Source organism: Eulemur rufifrons, chromosome 25 (genome assembly GCF_041146395.1).
Source record: "Eulemur rufifrons isolate Redbay chromosome 25, OSU_ERuf_1, whole genome shotgun sequence".
NCBI lineage: Eukaryota > Metazoa > Chordata > Mammalia > Primates > Lemuridae > Eulemur > Eulemur rufifrons.
The window spans coordinates 12,893,206-12,908,501 of record NC_091007.1 but is presented as its reverse complement, the minus strand read 5'-3'; the positions used below and the strand labels follow the sequence as shown (position 1 = coordinate 12,908,501).

The 15,296-nt window shown below is 35.5% G+C and overlaps 1 protein-coding gene across 1 annotated transcript in view; it reads right to left on the bottom strand.

Moving 5' to 3' along the window:
* The window catches only part of MALRD1 (MAM and LDL receptor class A domain containing 1), a 456,545-nt gene that overhangs the window by 414,679 nt on the left and 26,570 nt on the right, over positions 1-15,296 (bottom strand). The window contains 1 exon segment of the mRNA XM_069458846.1: positions 9,530-9,626. Within this exon segment, the coding sequence (XP_069314947.1) occupies positions 9,530-9,626 (97 nt within the window).

Sequence of the window (15,296 nt, the reverse complement as noted above, 5' to 3'; positions counted from 1 at the left end):
TCACTTTTATTTGTGATAAAACTGAAGCAATTGGTTATGAAAAACGATTTATGAATACATCCATAATCTTGTTTCTCATCATGGGAGTTTACAAATGATGAATATGCAAATCCTCTTGAATGTAAGATCCACTGAAAATAAAGCTGCATATACAATTAAGGGAATGTTGGCAATAAATGAAGCTAAGATTGCACAATAATGATTACCATGAAACAATTAAAACTGTAATTTTTGTAGATTCATATAATAGCTACAAATCTTCTGCCCCCTAGAGCTACATAATTAAATATTGGTCATAGTTCAATTAAATATTGTATATTATCTCTAATTTGTCACTATGTATACAAGACAAAAAAAACCAGAAGTACTATAAACAAAGTAAGCAAAAAAGTTGAGTACAAACTGCATGGAATCAAATTAAAAATGTAGCTATGTCAATTTTACTAAGTTTCTTTTGCTAGCATCAAACACTTTTACTCTCTTTGGCCTGAAAACTGGAATTTACAACCATAAAAACAGTGGTAGGCAGGTGTATGTTTTGGTGTGGTATGCATAAATTGTCAATCAATAAACATCCTGGACAGCTCTCTTTATTTTGGTGCACTCAATCCCAGAGCTAAAGCTGTTTAAAGATGTCACTTATTTATAACCATAGTAATTCTTCCTATCTCTCACACTCTTTCTCTCTCCCTCTCTTTTTTTTCTCTCTCTCTCTCTCTCATTCGTACATTGCACCACCATCTATCAGGCTGTAGAAAATGATTTTAGGAGTTCTGAAATTTTCTATTAATGGTACATGATCAGCAGGATGAAGCCCTGCCAACCATTGCAAGCTCTCTATACCACTGAAGCCACATGCCCCAGGGTCTGCCATCTTCCAAATCTTATCTTGCACACACAGACTCTCTCAGATGGTGGAAAATGAAGTTTCAAGGTCATTGCAGTAAAAGTTATAACTGGCATCCACTATTTATTCCAGAGGTTTTAGAGAATTTCTTTGTCAATTTTCTTAAATTAGTAATGGATTTCAATGAACAGCTATTGTGTCTTAAAAGGAAACTGGAAGTTACTAAGATAAAAAAGGTAAGTAGGTCCTTAGTTATTTAACTGGATGATATGCATACATCCTTCAGATTCTAATTAAGGAATGATTTGTGTATCTGATGCCTTTACAAATGAGACAATGGCAAAGTCCTGGAAAACCAGTCTAAAAATATTCACAGAATATTCATAATATTCTGATTATGTGCCACAGCATGCAGTCTTTATAAAAAATTATAATCAGCAATTTATTTTAGAATTAGTGTTATTCAAGAATCAGTGATTAAATGCATTCTTATTTAATCATAGTCACAAGACTGGATTTTATTTCAGACTTGCTACTTTGGTAAAGTCTAAAGCAATTTTCCTTTCAAAAGATGCACAACAAATTTTCATATACTGGGAGTGGCAGAGGATAAAATGGTATTGTCTGAAGATGTGAAAATAGTCTAAAAGATTTCTCTAATATTATTTTAAAAACTAGTTTTATTGCCCAATTTGCAAAGTGTGCAGAAACTATGAAAATGCTGAATACTAAACACTTTTATAAATACAGTTGTTTACATTTTTAGAGTAATGACAAATATATATAGTAAAATAATAGTTATGTTTTTATCAATAATAGTATAATTAATGAGCTATATATTATAAACTTTCACATTATCAGAATTTTTTCAACTTTAAGAAGTGATCATTTCTTATGTACAATAAAATTCATATTTTCTGGCATTCAGCTCTATGAATTTTGAGAAAGCAGAGAGCCATGGTTTTCCGATCCATCAATATTCCATTTATTTAGGTCTTCTTGATGTCTTTCATCAATGTTTTACAGTTTCTAAAATACAGATCCAGCATATATTTTGTTAGATTTATAGGTAAGAATTTACCTTGCTTGTATTATAAAGGGTGCCATTTTTCTAATTTTGATTCTCAATTATTCATTGCTTACATACAGAACAATTGACTTTAAACTGACCTTGTATTCTGCTACCATGATAATTCATTTACTAGTTCTAGAAACCTTTATTTAATTATAAATTCTATATGAGATTTTATGCATAGACAATCATGTTATCCGCAAATACACATTTATTTTTTTCTGTTCCAATTATGTGTCTTTATTTATGTGTCTTGGCAAAACATTCTTCATTAGGTATGACGTTAGCTGTAGGGTTTTTGTATATATCCTTTATCAAGTTAAAGATGTTTATAGTTTGCTGAGGTTTTTAATCATGACTATTTGTTATATTTTGACAAATGCTTTTATTTTGTGTCTGTTGAAATCATGTGTTTTTCTTCTTTTGTCTGTCAACTACCTTGATTGCTTTCCACATATTGAACTAGCCTTGCATTCTCTGATTATTGTGACGTATCACTTCGTTATATATTGCTGGATTCCATTTGCTAATATTTTGTTGAAGATTTTTGTGTTTGTTAGGAATGTTAGCCTATAGTTTTCTTGTCTTACAATATTTTTGTCTAGATTTTGTGTTAGGGCTGCCCTCATGGACTAAAGTGACTAGTGTTCAGTTCTATTTTTCTGGAATAGAATCTACGGAACTGGTGTTATTTCATACAATTTGCCAGTGAAACCATGTGGTCATGGAGTTTTTATTAACGGAAGATTTTTACTGCAAGTTCTATATCTTTAATAAATATGAAACTATTCAGGTTAACACTTGCTTCTTGAATGACTTTTGGTAGTTTATGTCTTTCAAGGAATTTATCCATTTCATATAAATAATTAAATTTATGGGCATAAAATTATCTGTATTATTATTGTCCTTTTAATATCTGTAGTGTCTTTAGTGTTAGCCCTTATTTCATTCCTGACATTGGCAATGTGTGTTTTCTCTCCTTTTTTCTTGGTCAACTCAGCTAAAACTTTGTAAATTTTACTTATCTTTTCAAATAACCAGTTTTGGGTTCAATAATTTTCTACATTATTTTTTTCCATTTTTAACTTCATTATTCTCTGTCTCTCTTTCTCTCTCTCTCTCTATATATATATAGAGAGAGATTCCTATATATATGTATGTGTGTGTGTATACATATATATATAGAGAGAGAAATTCCTATATATGTGGGTGCATATATATAGAGAGAGATTCATATATATATATATAGAGAGAGAGAGAGAGAGATTCCTACTGCTTCATTTGAGACCTTTTAGTGAGTTATATTTTCATCTTCATTTAGTTAAAAATACTTGACTGTTTTGAAGTATGTTGTTTAAAAATACAGCACTGAATTTCTAAATAATTATGGATTTCCCAGATTTGTTGTTTAATTTCATTATGGTCAGAGGATATATTTTATATTATTTTAATTCTTTTTAAAATTCTTAAGGTTTTGTGGCCCTCATAGTACATGCCAAGCCATATTGGAGCCTGAAATATTCAGTTCACTGATCTTATCTTTATTTAACATTTTAATATGTTGTTCACCATTGATTTTTCTTCATTAATTTTGATTTTTAACCTAATGTATTAAAATATCATTTATTTTGATTAGTAAATGTCTTAGTCTGCTCAGGCTACCATAACAAAGTATCATAGACTGGGTAGCTTTAACAACAGAAATTTATTTTCTCACAGTTCTGGAGGCTGGAAATAGAAGGTCAGGGACCAGCATGGTCAGATTCTGGTGAGCATCCTCTTCTTGGATTGCAGGTGGCTGCTTTTCTCACTGCATCCTCACATGGCATAGAGAGAAGGAGAAAAAGAGAGAGACAGAGGTCTCTTTCTCTCTCAATAGGGCCACAGTCCTTTCTGATTACGGCCATACTCTTATGACCTCATTTAACCTGAATTTTCTTCTAATGACCCTATCTACAGAGACAGTCACATTGGAAGCCTTGGCTTCAACATGTGAATTTTGAGAACACACAGTTAGGTCCATAGCAGTAAATTTTGTCCTGGGGTTAGTGCCTCACTTTATCTTTGTAGTTCTGTCACTGGACTCAGGCTGTGGTCTACCTTGGTGAATGTTCCAAATACATTTGAAAAGAATAGGTATTCTCAGATTGCTTTTTATTCTTTTTTGTTAGCCTCTATTTTATCAGGTTGGTAAATAGTTTTGTTCAGGTTTTCTATATTCTTGTTGAGTTTTTGTGTACTGTTCTGCTGATTACTGAGAGATGTAAATGGGTCTCGTGGTATAATTATAAATTTGCCCATTTTTTCTTTTAGTTCTAACAGTTTTGCTTCATGTATTTTGGAGCACTGTAATTAGGAGCATACAGATTTAGGATTCCTTTGTCTTCTTAGTGAATTTGCCCTTTCATCATTATATAATGTTCTTCTTTAATACTGTTAATTTTCCTTGTGCTAAAGTATACTTTGTTTGATATTAATATAGCCATTCCATCTTTCTTTTGATTACTGTATCTTTTTCCATCCCTTTACTTCTTTTTAATTTTAAAATATTAAGGGGGAACAGATGTTTTTGATACATGGCTTCAGTCAGGGCTATAAATGTGCCCATCACCCAAATAGTGTTCACTATACCTGTTAGGTGGGTTTTTGGCCTTCCTTCCCTTCATCCCTCCTTCCCTCTGCTTGATTTCCAATGACTTTTCTTTCCTCTCTGTGGTGTGCCCATCAGTTAGTTCCAATTTATTAGAGAGTACATGTGGTGTTTGTTTTTCCATTCTTGAGATACTTAGCTTAGGAGAATGGCCTCTATCCTTCAAAATTGCTGCAAAAGGCATTAATTCATCATTTTTATGGCTGCTTAGTACTCCACGGTATATGCATAACCCATTTTGTTAATTCCCTCAGGAATTGATGGGAACTTGGGTTGATTCCACATCTTTACCATTGTGAATTGTGTTGCAATAAACATTCACATGCAGGTGTCTTTTTGATAAAATGACTTCTTTTCCTTTGGGTAGATACCCAGTAGTTGGACTGCTGGATGCAATGGTAGGTCTACTTTTAGCTCTTTGAGGAATCTCCGTACTGTTTTCCATAGGAGCTGTGCTAATCTGCAGTCCCCACCAACAGTGTCTGAGCTCCTTTCTCTCTGCATCTGTGTCAGCAGCCTAAAGGCTTGTCTTTAATTGCCCTGATTCAGATCTCATTCATGGCAAAGAGCCTGTTTCTAGAGCATCTGAAGAAAATAATCAGCAACAATTGTTTAATATGGTAGCTATCTGAGCCAGTTGTATCAAATTGGGGAAAACTAGAAGTAGACAAAAATCTTAAAGTGAAAAGCCATGGTATGAGTGTCCATAGGGGGCTTTGAAAAGTTCTGACATATTCCAGGATATCTAGAAGGCTAAGAAAAAGTTCAAGTCTATACACAGTAATCAACATGAGACCAAGCCTTGTGGTTCGCAAATGCTAGTCTTCTTCTTAAATCTGGGTTCTGCCAGCTTCAGAAAAAAATGACCCGAGAGTCTTATTTAGAATGCAGGCCCCATCCTCAGTGATTCCTATCTAGCAGGTCTGGAGTGAAGCCCAGAATCAATCACTCCCCGATGTGATTCTGATGATTAACTAGGTTTAGTCTGTTATGGCACTGCCTGAACTTGACTAGAGAGTCCCATTTGGCAATTTAATGCTGCTTAATTTTACAATCTCTCACATTCCTGCCATTTACAAAGTGAAACCCCATCTAAGTGCCAATCTTATCCCATAATGCTTTATGCTTTTTCTCTATTATTAATCCTCATGCTGCTGTGTTTTCCTCTTAAAATTTAAATATGCCTTCAATTTTTATTGGGAAAAAAAAAAATCTCCCTGTGCCGGCACCTCCAAAGAACATAGCAGGTGACCTGATGTGAATTCTCACTTTCTCCATAAGAAAACCACTTCTTATGCAGCTGTCCCACGAGATGGCAACATTTTCCAAACACAAAGCCTACAATTAAGGTTGTCATTCTTCTAAATCCCCAATGTTGCTTTGACACAATCATTTATCTTTCCATGTGTAAAAACGTCTTAGTTCATGACATCCTACTGATCACCCTCTGTCACTCATCCAGGTCTACTCTCCATATTCATTGAAGAATTCAGTCTTGGATTTCAAAGTCTTCTCTATTCACAAATCTTGTGTAAATTATACATCCACATGAAAGGCCCAGCCAATACATTAGTCTTAAAATTCATTGATGCCTCATCCTTAGTAAATTTCATTTCCATACCACCTCAAATGCACTATATTTATAATAATGTCTAGAACTATTGTCTTAGAAATTGTAGAATTCAGTGTTTTTCCGTTGGATCACAACTTTTCCTTTGAATGTTCAACTTTCTGATATTCTCATACCCACTATGATGCTTTTATGCTTCCATAGTGATTTTATAGAGCTCTTTTAACTGCTTACTACAACCTGGTGCTTGTCTACTGAATATTTATTATGACCCATCTACCTTGGCCTTTGTCCCAGTATGCATCATGCGTAGTTAGGGAAATGGCCTTGGTTCCCAGGGCCAGAGATGGAGAGAAAATTTCACGTCTGAAATGACAGCAGAGTCTTGTTACAAGCCATCTCAACTCCTAAGTACCCTAAGCATGTCCTTGTGTAAATTTGTAATATAAACATAGTTTAAATGGGAGCAACCAGTTCCTAACTTCCCTACTATTAGGAAAGTGTGGTCAATAGCTGATTTACTTGCTTTTTTCTCCTTTAAGGAGCATTATCCAGACTGCCCAATGAATAGCACTCATCGGGGATCATTTTGTTTGGCAGAGCCAGGTTTTTGTAGAAATCATAAAATTGAGATATATAAAGATACTGCTGGAGTGATCGTGGTCAGGAACTAGATGTCACATTAAAAACAAGCTGGCTGTGCTCTGGACCCAGGGAGACCATGCAGGGTAACAGAAGAGGGCGTATTCAAGGAGATTTTAACAGCAAAGCAGTCAGCAGTCGAGGCTGCATTGCCTGAAGTTAGCTATATATTCTATGTGTATGTATTTCATTCCTTCTGATAAGTCTAATACATGTTAATGTCTTTTAGTGAAAAGGCATTGAGGTTGATATTTCAATTATTTACTTCTAGGCATGGGGCAGAAGGCTTAAATTCTGTTCCCCTAACGTTCTCCATTTCAACTTCTCACATAGTGATTTCTTACCTGATATATATTGAGCACTGATAATGCAAAAATGAAAGAGATCTTCATGTGCTGCAGTTTTAGGAAGAGCTGTCACCAGCTTCTATAAAACCCTACCGTGGAGTAGGTGGCAAGAAATACATACCTGTAAGTTTTCGACAAAGACCCAAGAACTTATATTGGGGAAAAGACTTTGTCTTCAACAAACAGTGCTGGGAAAACTGGAGATCCACAAGCAGAAGAATGAAACTAGGCCCTTATCTCTCACCATATACAAAAATCAAATCAAAATGAATTAAAGACTTAAATGTAAGACTCTAAACTATAACACTACTAAGATTAAACTTCGGGGAAATGCTTCAGGACATGTCTGGGCAAGGATTTTTTGGACGAGAACGCAAAGCACAGGCAACAAAAGCGAAAATAGACAAGTGGGATTACAGCACACTAAAAAGCTTCTGTACCACAAAGGAGACAATCAATAACATGAAGGGACTACCTACAGAACAGGAGAAAATGTCTGCAAACTGCATCTGACAAAGGGTTAATATCTAGAATATGTAAGAAACTCAAAACAACTTAATTTCAAGCAAATAAATAATCCAATTAAAATGGGCAAAAGACCTGAATAGACATTTCTCAGAGAAAAAAACATACAAACGGCCAATAGGTGGTATATGAAAAACTTTTCAATATCATTAATCATCAGGGAAATACAAACCAAAACCACAATGAGGCATCATTTCCCATGTGTCAGAGTTATCAAAAAGACAAAGATAACATGCTAATTTGGAAGTGGAGAAATGGGAACCCTTATGCACTGTTAGTGGAAATGTAAATTAGTATAGTCCTTATGGAAAACATTACAGTGGTTCCTTAAAAATTGCTGGATCATTTGATCCAATAATCCTACTTCTAAGTATTTATCCAAAAGAAATGAAACCAGTATGTCAAACAGATACTTCCACTGCCACGTTTATTGCAGCACTATTTACAATAGCCAAGACATGGCATCATCCTAAGTGTCCATCAACAGATGAATGGATAAAGAAAATGTGGTCTATGCACACACAGTTAGCCATAAAAACTAATGAAATCATACTATTTGCAATAGCATGGATGAACCTGAAGGACATTATGTTAGGTGAAATAAGCCAGACATAGAAAGGCAAATACCACATGGTCTCACTCATTTGCAGAATTTTAAAAAGCTGATGTTATGTAGAAGTAGAGTGTGGAATAGTGGTTACCGGAGACTGGGGAGGACAGTAAGGAGGATGTATGTGTAGAAATTGGTTAATGGGCACAAAATTACACACGAATAGGAGGAATAAGCTCTGGTGCTAGTGCACAGTAGAGTGACTACAGTTAATGATATCCATTGTTCATTTCAAAATAACCAGAAAAGAGAATTTTGAATGTTCTCACCACAAAACGAGAAATTTTTAAGGTGATGGATAAACTAATTACCATGATTTGATCATTACACAATGTATACATGTAAATGTACATGTGAAACATCACACTGTACCCTAAATATATATGATCATTATGTGTCTCAATTAAAAATAAAATAAAACTTTTTAAAAATCAAAATGCAATATCAAGATTCTAGGGTCTCTTTTAGGTAGACCAACATATCTCTTCTGATCTGGAAATATTGTTTATCACCTCTACTATACCTTTGTACTAAATTAGAACTTGGAACCCTTCTTTATAAAACAGCTATCGTTATTCTGCTCTATAATACCATAATATAAGAAAATTTTTAAAGGGAAAAAAAACTCTGAGGTATAAACATAAATATGTCTGATTCTTGCTTGATTATTAGATTAAATTAGCTACTTTAAACTAATCACTTTAAAATTTTAATATTGAATTTTTCTATCTGGAACAATGCAAATGAGGAATTGGATATTATTCAGTTAATCTCATCAAGGGACCAATATGAGTTACTTTTCAGATCTTATATATGTGGTTAATCAATGTATTTGTTTCAGTCAAAATAGAAAATAGATTATAACAAATATCTCTCTCCATTTTGTGTCTTTCAGCAAAATAATCAAACTGATTCTCCAAGAAGACAATTTCAAGTCTATGGAGATCAGTTTTCTGCCAGTCTCCTAGAAGGCATGGAGTTCTCTTGTTAAGACTTAACTAGCCAGTGTAAACATTGTTATAAGGTTTTAAGTCTGAGACTAAATTATATCATTCAGTTTTTTACAGCATCAGTCAGTGAAAAATAGCCTATCTACACTTCTAGTACATATTCAGTCACTGTTATACAATGTAGTGGGACAATGAAAAATATCCCACACTAAAACATCAGGCAAAAATAAAGAGCAGATCAAAGTCATTACAATGTTTAAATCACACTGAATTTATTAGACACAATAAAGATAAAAATGAGGGGAAAAGTTCTGACCATTTGCAGACAAGCAACCTGAACTGAAAGATACATCATCAATAGCAATAACTTCATCTTGTGCATGAGTTGAAATCACTTGACCTTGAAAAATAACCTGCATGAGAAAAACAAAACAAAAACACAAAGCAAGGAACGTCACCGTCTCACAGTCTTATAGAAGAGAGCCTACAGATAGGAAGGAAACATGTCACTTCCTAGAAGTACCTAGGTAACCGTGCCAATTTCAAGTGGAAAGAGATCAAAGCAAACACTTTCAAGGTCAAGAAAATGTACAGTCATGACTGTGTCTCAAATGTCTAGAATCGGTTAGGTCCAGGTTCCTGAAATGAAGCAATATTCACCTGGTTTTGTGCTATAAGTATCTTCTGTATTTAGTTCCTGTATGTTCACACAATTCAGCATTTACCAGCTTTTGGACCCACGCTCCACGCTCCATCTTTATCTCTGGTTCTTGTCATTTTGCAACTGTACCCCATTTTCACTTCTGCTTCTCTAAGTTTTATTCACAGTCTTGCCATGGATGTTGGCCCGTGCAATCCTCTTGCACATTATCTGAACATAGCTTGGGGCATGGACTGGAAATTGTTGTTCAGTGACTTGTTGATAAAATGCCTAAATGTGACATGGTGACGTGGAGCCAGCCCAAGTCTGCACCAAGAAGAAATGCTCTGGTATGACTCATCCAAAAAACTTAGAAAGAAATCAGTCTCCAATTTCCTAATGGCTTATATCAGTAGAAAATTGGCATGTTGGTGAAGAGTATTATCCCATCCTCACTAATGAATACCAATGATGTCTGAGGCTTCATTCACAGATGTGATAAACACGTGTGCATTGTTCAGCCTTGTTTAAATACTTCATTCAGCCTTGTTTAAATACTTCATTTTTTCAAAAGGTCAGCCTGCTTTCTGGTTAACAATTGGTCTGGATACAGTAACTATAACAGATCATTTTTCTGTGCTGCATTCTCTTTTGTTCCTATGAAACATGCTGTACTACTATAGTTCCTTCCAAATCAGATGCTATCTACCCCTCTATTAAGAATCCAGTGAGAAACATACATAACCTACAGAGAAACTCGCCAATAGGAGCCCTAAGAAAGTCATGTTTTCTTCACACAAAACAGAATAATCTGTGACTACTTAAAAATAAGACCATGTTGGACAGGCCAATCAAAGATTGTTCTGTAGGGATGGTTTTATATGGAGGTAGTATAGCATAGTGATTTAAAGTGTGTGTGTGTGTGTGTGTGTGTGTATGCGTGTATAAAACCAGCTACTGGGGTTCAGGATCCTAGCTATACAACTTAATATCAACAGGACCTTGGAGAACTGACTTAACATCTCTGTAGCTCAGTTGTCTTTTGTGTAAAATGCTAATGATAAAAATAATAACCTATGTGGTAAGAATTTACACAAGGAAAAATGAGCTGTTACATGTTAAAACAGCATCTGGTATATAGGTAGCATTAAATAAATGTTAGCTATTGTTATTGTAACATAGACTTATTAAAATATTTAGGCTATTATATGGGTTGTTCATAGATGAAAATCCATTCTCTACAAATTAACATTTTATTCTTTTTAAAAGTTTTCTCCACAAAGAGACATTCCCTAGTTCTTGCCAGGAGTTAAGAATATGCCTGTAGTCACCATATTTAAAAAGAGAAGTAGAAATAAGTAGAGTAGAAACAAAGAATAATTTAAAAAGAGCAGTAGACATAAGAAGGAAAAATAATCACCAGTCCCTTCTTTTATTTCTTTACACTCTCCCCTACTCTACTCCCCAAAAGACCAAAACATCCTTAGTGCTTCAACTGAAATTCAGGCTCATAAATCACAAATTTACATCACGCATGTTAATCTCTCTCCTGAGCTCTTCTCCCATATTTCTACAGCCTGCTGGACATTTTCAATGAGATGACACAAGTCCCTTCTAATTCATAATATGCTGTTTTTTCTCCTCAGTTGGAGCTCTGCCCTCACTCTCATTTTCTGACAATGGTACCAAATGACTGCTACTCTCCAATGCTCAAAATTCCAAAATAACCTTTAGAATCACTTTCTCTTCCAGTCTCTGGTCCCATCAGATGAGATCTATTAAGCTCTATTTTCCTTCCATTCCTTTCCACTCCCATATCCTCATGCCTGATCTATTGAAGCAGCTTTTAAATGACCGACTTGCCTTAATCCACTCCTTATTAGAGTCTGCAATAGATACTATGCATTTACTTGATTTCATTAAATTACATGTTAACTTGGTGAAGTTATTGTGAAAATTGGCTCCCATTTGAGCCCACTGGCCCAAACAGAGGAATAGTTTGTTGGTAAGGAAAGAACTATTTCTCTAAATGTAGGAGAATTTACTAATGGGTCTGTGTGACAACAAAACACAAGACCCATCAGGCATAACTAGATAGTCTAGCTAAATAGATTTAAACAAAAAAGATTTTCCAGGGATTTTGTTTATGGTCTAGAGAATTAGCTGGGGGCTGTGTTGGCATATGGTAGTTGCATTTTTAAGAAAAGTCGTATCCAACGTTCTTTGTTTTCTCATAGACTTTGGCAAAAGTTTTTTCCAAACATCCACCTTATTATTTTGATGATGTTGGGGAAAATTGAACAAAAAAAAAAAAAAAAAAGGAAGAAAAGAGGAGCAAAATAGCAAAATAAAAGTAGATCATAAGAGAGAATGGAGTTTGTAGTTTCACAACATCACAGAAGTCAGATACAACCTGCACTGACTCAATAGCAAACATGAGACAAATTCCTTTCACCCCAGACATTTTAAGAGTAGAAGACCTCTGAATGGAGCTAATGGGTCAACTTTCAAGCCACTTGAATTAAATGTTAGAGGAAACTATAATGGTAGGTGGAGAATGGATAGAAAACTACCCGGATTACTTTACTATAACCATTAGAAACTCTTATGGTTGTCCTGTATTAGACTTTTCTTAACTACTAATATACCTTCAATCTATTTTCCAGGCTAACATCTGAAACACAAAAAGATGACAGTAATTATTTTCCCATCATGTGTGAATTAGAAGTTAAAAATGCCCCAATTATGATTTTGAAGAGTAAGGGTAGAATTTCTAAAATTCAGAAAACAATTTATATATTTTTAATGAACAACTCATCTTTTATCCATATTAATAAAGTCTATTCTTTCTGAATCAGAGGCTGCTGAGAACTCTCCAGCATGTCTCAATGAAACATCAAAGAAATGACAAGTAGATGATAGCACATTAAGAATGCTTCAGTATCTTTTAATATTTCAGGCAGGGACTGCTCATTTAGGCTTATTTGGTTTAATAATCCAAACATTCAACTTGAAAACTATAGTCAGTGATATACTTCATAATATATAGTGTTCATTGCTTCCTACCCATAAAACCAATACATGAGCTCCCTTCACGAACAACAAAAGAAGGGGGCTGGGGAGAATGGGGCTGGGGGTAGGAGAAGTTTCCACTTGAACTGGGCACTAAATTTCCACTATATGGTTATCTTGTTTTATTCTTTGCCTCCCTGAACATTTTAGGACAATAGTGAAATTAATTGCTTATGTCTTCAATTTTGAAAGATGTGATTGCAATTAATCAGCAGCATGCAATGCCCAACATTGTTGTTTCATCCAACAAAGCAGACAAAAGATTATGCAATGAGTCATACACAACAGATTTGACCAAATCTGGAGATTGTTTTTTTAAATTTCATGTCTTCTAAAATCCTATAATGCTTTAATATGATGAAAAATACTATTATGGCTCAGTGACTAAGTGATGAAGGTCTGAAATAAAACTACCCTAGATTCTAAGCTGGCATGGGATCTAGTAGGTTATTTAACTCTCTAAAGCTTGTAATTCTCAGGGAACAATGGGATAAATCATCTTTTGACCTCAGGGGATTTTTGTGAAGGGTCAATAAGATTATGCATACAAAGAACTAAACACAGTGCCTTGCACACAGTAAGTGCTTGATAAATGCCAGCTGTCATTTTTCCTTAAACATCTTCAGTAACTTTTTGAAATGCGTCTGCCTTTGTTGACTAAATGGATGAACACCATTCCTTGTGCATGCAGCCATATTCACTCAGAAATTAACATGCTTCAATTTTATTAAACGATGGCTCTAGTAATTTACAGATGGAGGTGATAAGCCTTTCTCAAAAGCCCATACTAACCTAGGCTCCAGCAGGGACTGAAATCTGCTATTTGGGTATTTCTAAAGGAAGCATGCATGGCTTTCCCTTTAAACTCTCAGAAGTCAGCGCAAAGGGGAAATTGCAGAAAACAGAGTAATTCTCAGAGGCTTGTAAGTTGATGAGGCAGCAGATATTGTCTGGAGATGCTGATTATGAAATTCTCTCAAATAAGCCTCTCACAAAAGCTTTTCAGGAACAAGATACTAGATGGTGGCAGGCCATGTTACAAGCACAGCACTTCTATGTGGCCCACCAAACAAAAGCAAATGAACATCTGCTCACTTGCTGACAGGACAGAACTGAAACATACCTGCAATCTTAAAAGACTGGTGGAGCCAAAGGATCCTAAGAGAGCCGTAGGGCCTCCTAACTTTTGCAAAACCTTTAAGGGAGAAGCATTGTTTTCATATCAGCAGGAAAGTATTTTGGGAAACAAATTAATCTGCTTTAGTTGAAGCCACCACTACATTTAAAGCACTCAAGTGAATAACCTTGCTGCCTCAGCTATAACTGAATCACCTTGGAGATGATGTATTCTAGAGTTTTAAGTTTTATATTTATGTACTGTACATGTTTAATTAGCCACCTCACAATGTGCCATTTGGGAATGAGCAGCTGAGGAAAACAGGGGAGTTATTTTGAAAGGTTTGGCCTACAAGATCCAGCTTTGCCCAACACCCAAAGCTCTGTTATGCTACTAATAAAGACCTTGACCTGAATATATGGACAGTCAGATTTAAAAGGGCACAAAGCTTGACAAAGACAGTTTAAGAGCCTTTTATCAGCAGCTCTCTTTCAAAGTTAAAAGAGCTATATAAATAATGGTAGAACATACACACAGACGATATTGCCATCTCAGTAATTAAGTCTCTATAAGCATGCAGAGAAGGAAGAGCAGCAAGTGCATCCTTCAGTGTCTACTCAACGTGACTCATTTCCCACAAAAGCAATCTTGGCTCTGCCTTGTTGCTTTTGTTGTTGTTGAGAAAAGACAAGTAAATAGAAGAGATTAAGAAGTATAAGAAATAAACTAGGAACTTCTCATTTTGCACACCACACCTCTTGAAAGCCGCAGACGTCTTCAGGGCCAAGGAACACATAAACACATAGTATCTCCTCTCCACACCTACCAGACATCTTCTCTTAACATGGTATAGGGCTGTCCCGGGGACCACGGATAAGTGGTATCAATCTGGTCTGTGGCCTATTAGGAACCGGGCCACACAGTAGGAGGCGAGCGAGCTGATGCTTCATCTGTATTTACAGCCGCTCCCCATCTCTCAAATCACCCTAGAAGCTCCACCTCCTGTCAGATCAGTAGCAGCCTTAGATTCTCATAGGAGCATGAACCCTACTGTACATTGCACATAGGAGTGAACTAGGTTATGCGCTGCTTATGAGGATCTAATGCCTGATGATCTGAGGCAAAGCTGAGGCAGTGACGCTATGCTGGGGAGCAGCTGCAAATACAGATTATTATTAGCTGAGAGGTTTGATTGCACAATAAATGTAATGCACTTGAATCATCCCAAAACCATCCCACCATCCCCCCATCTGT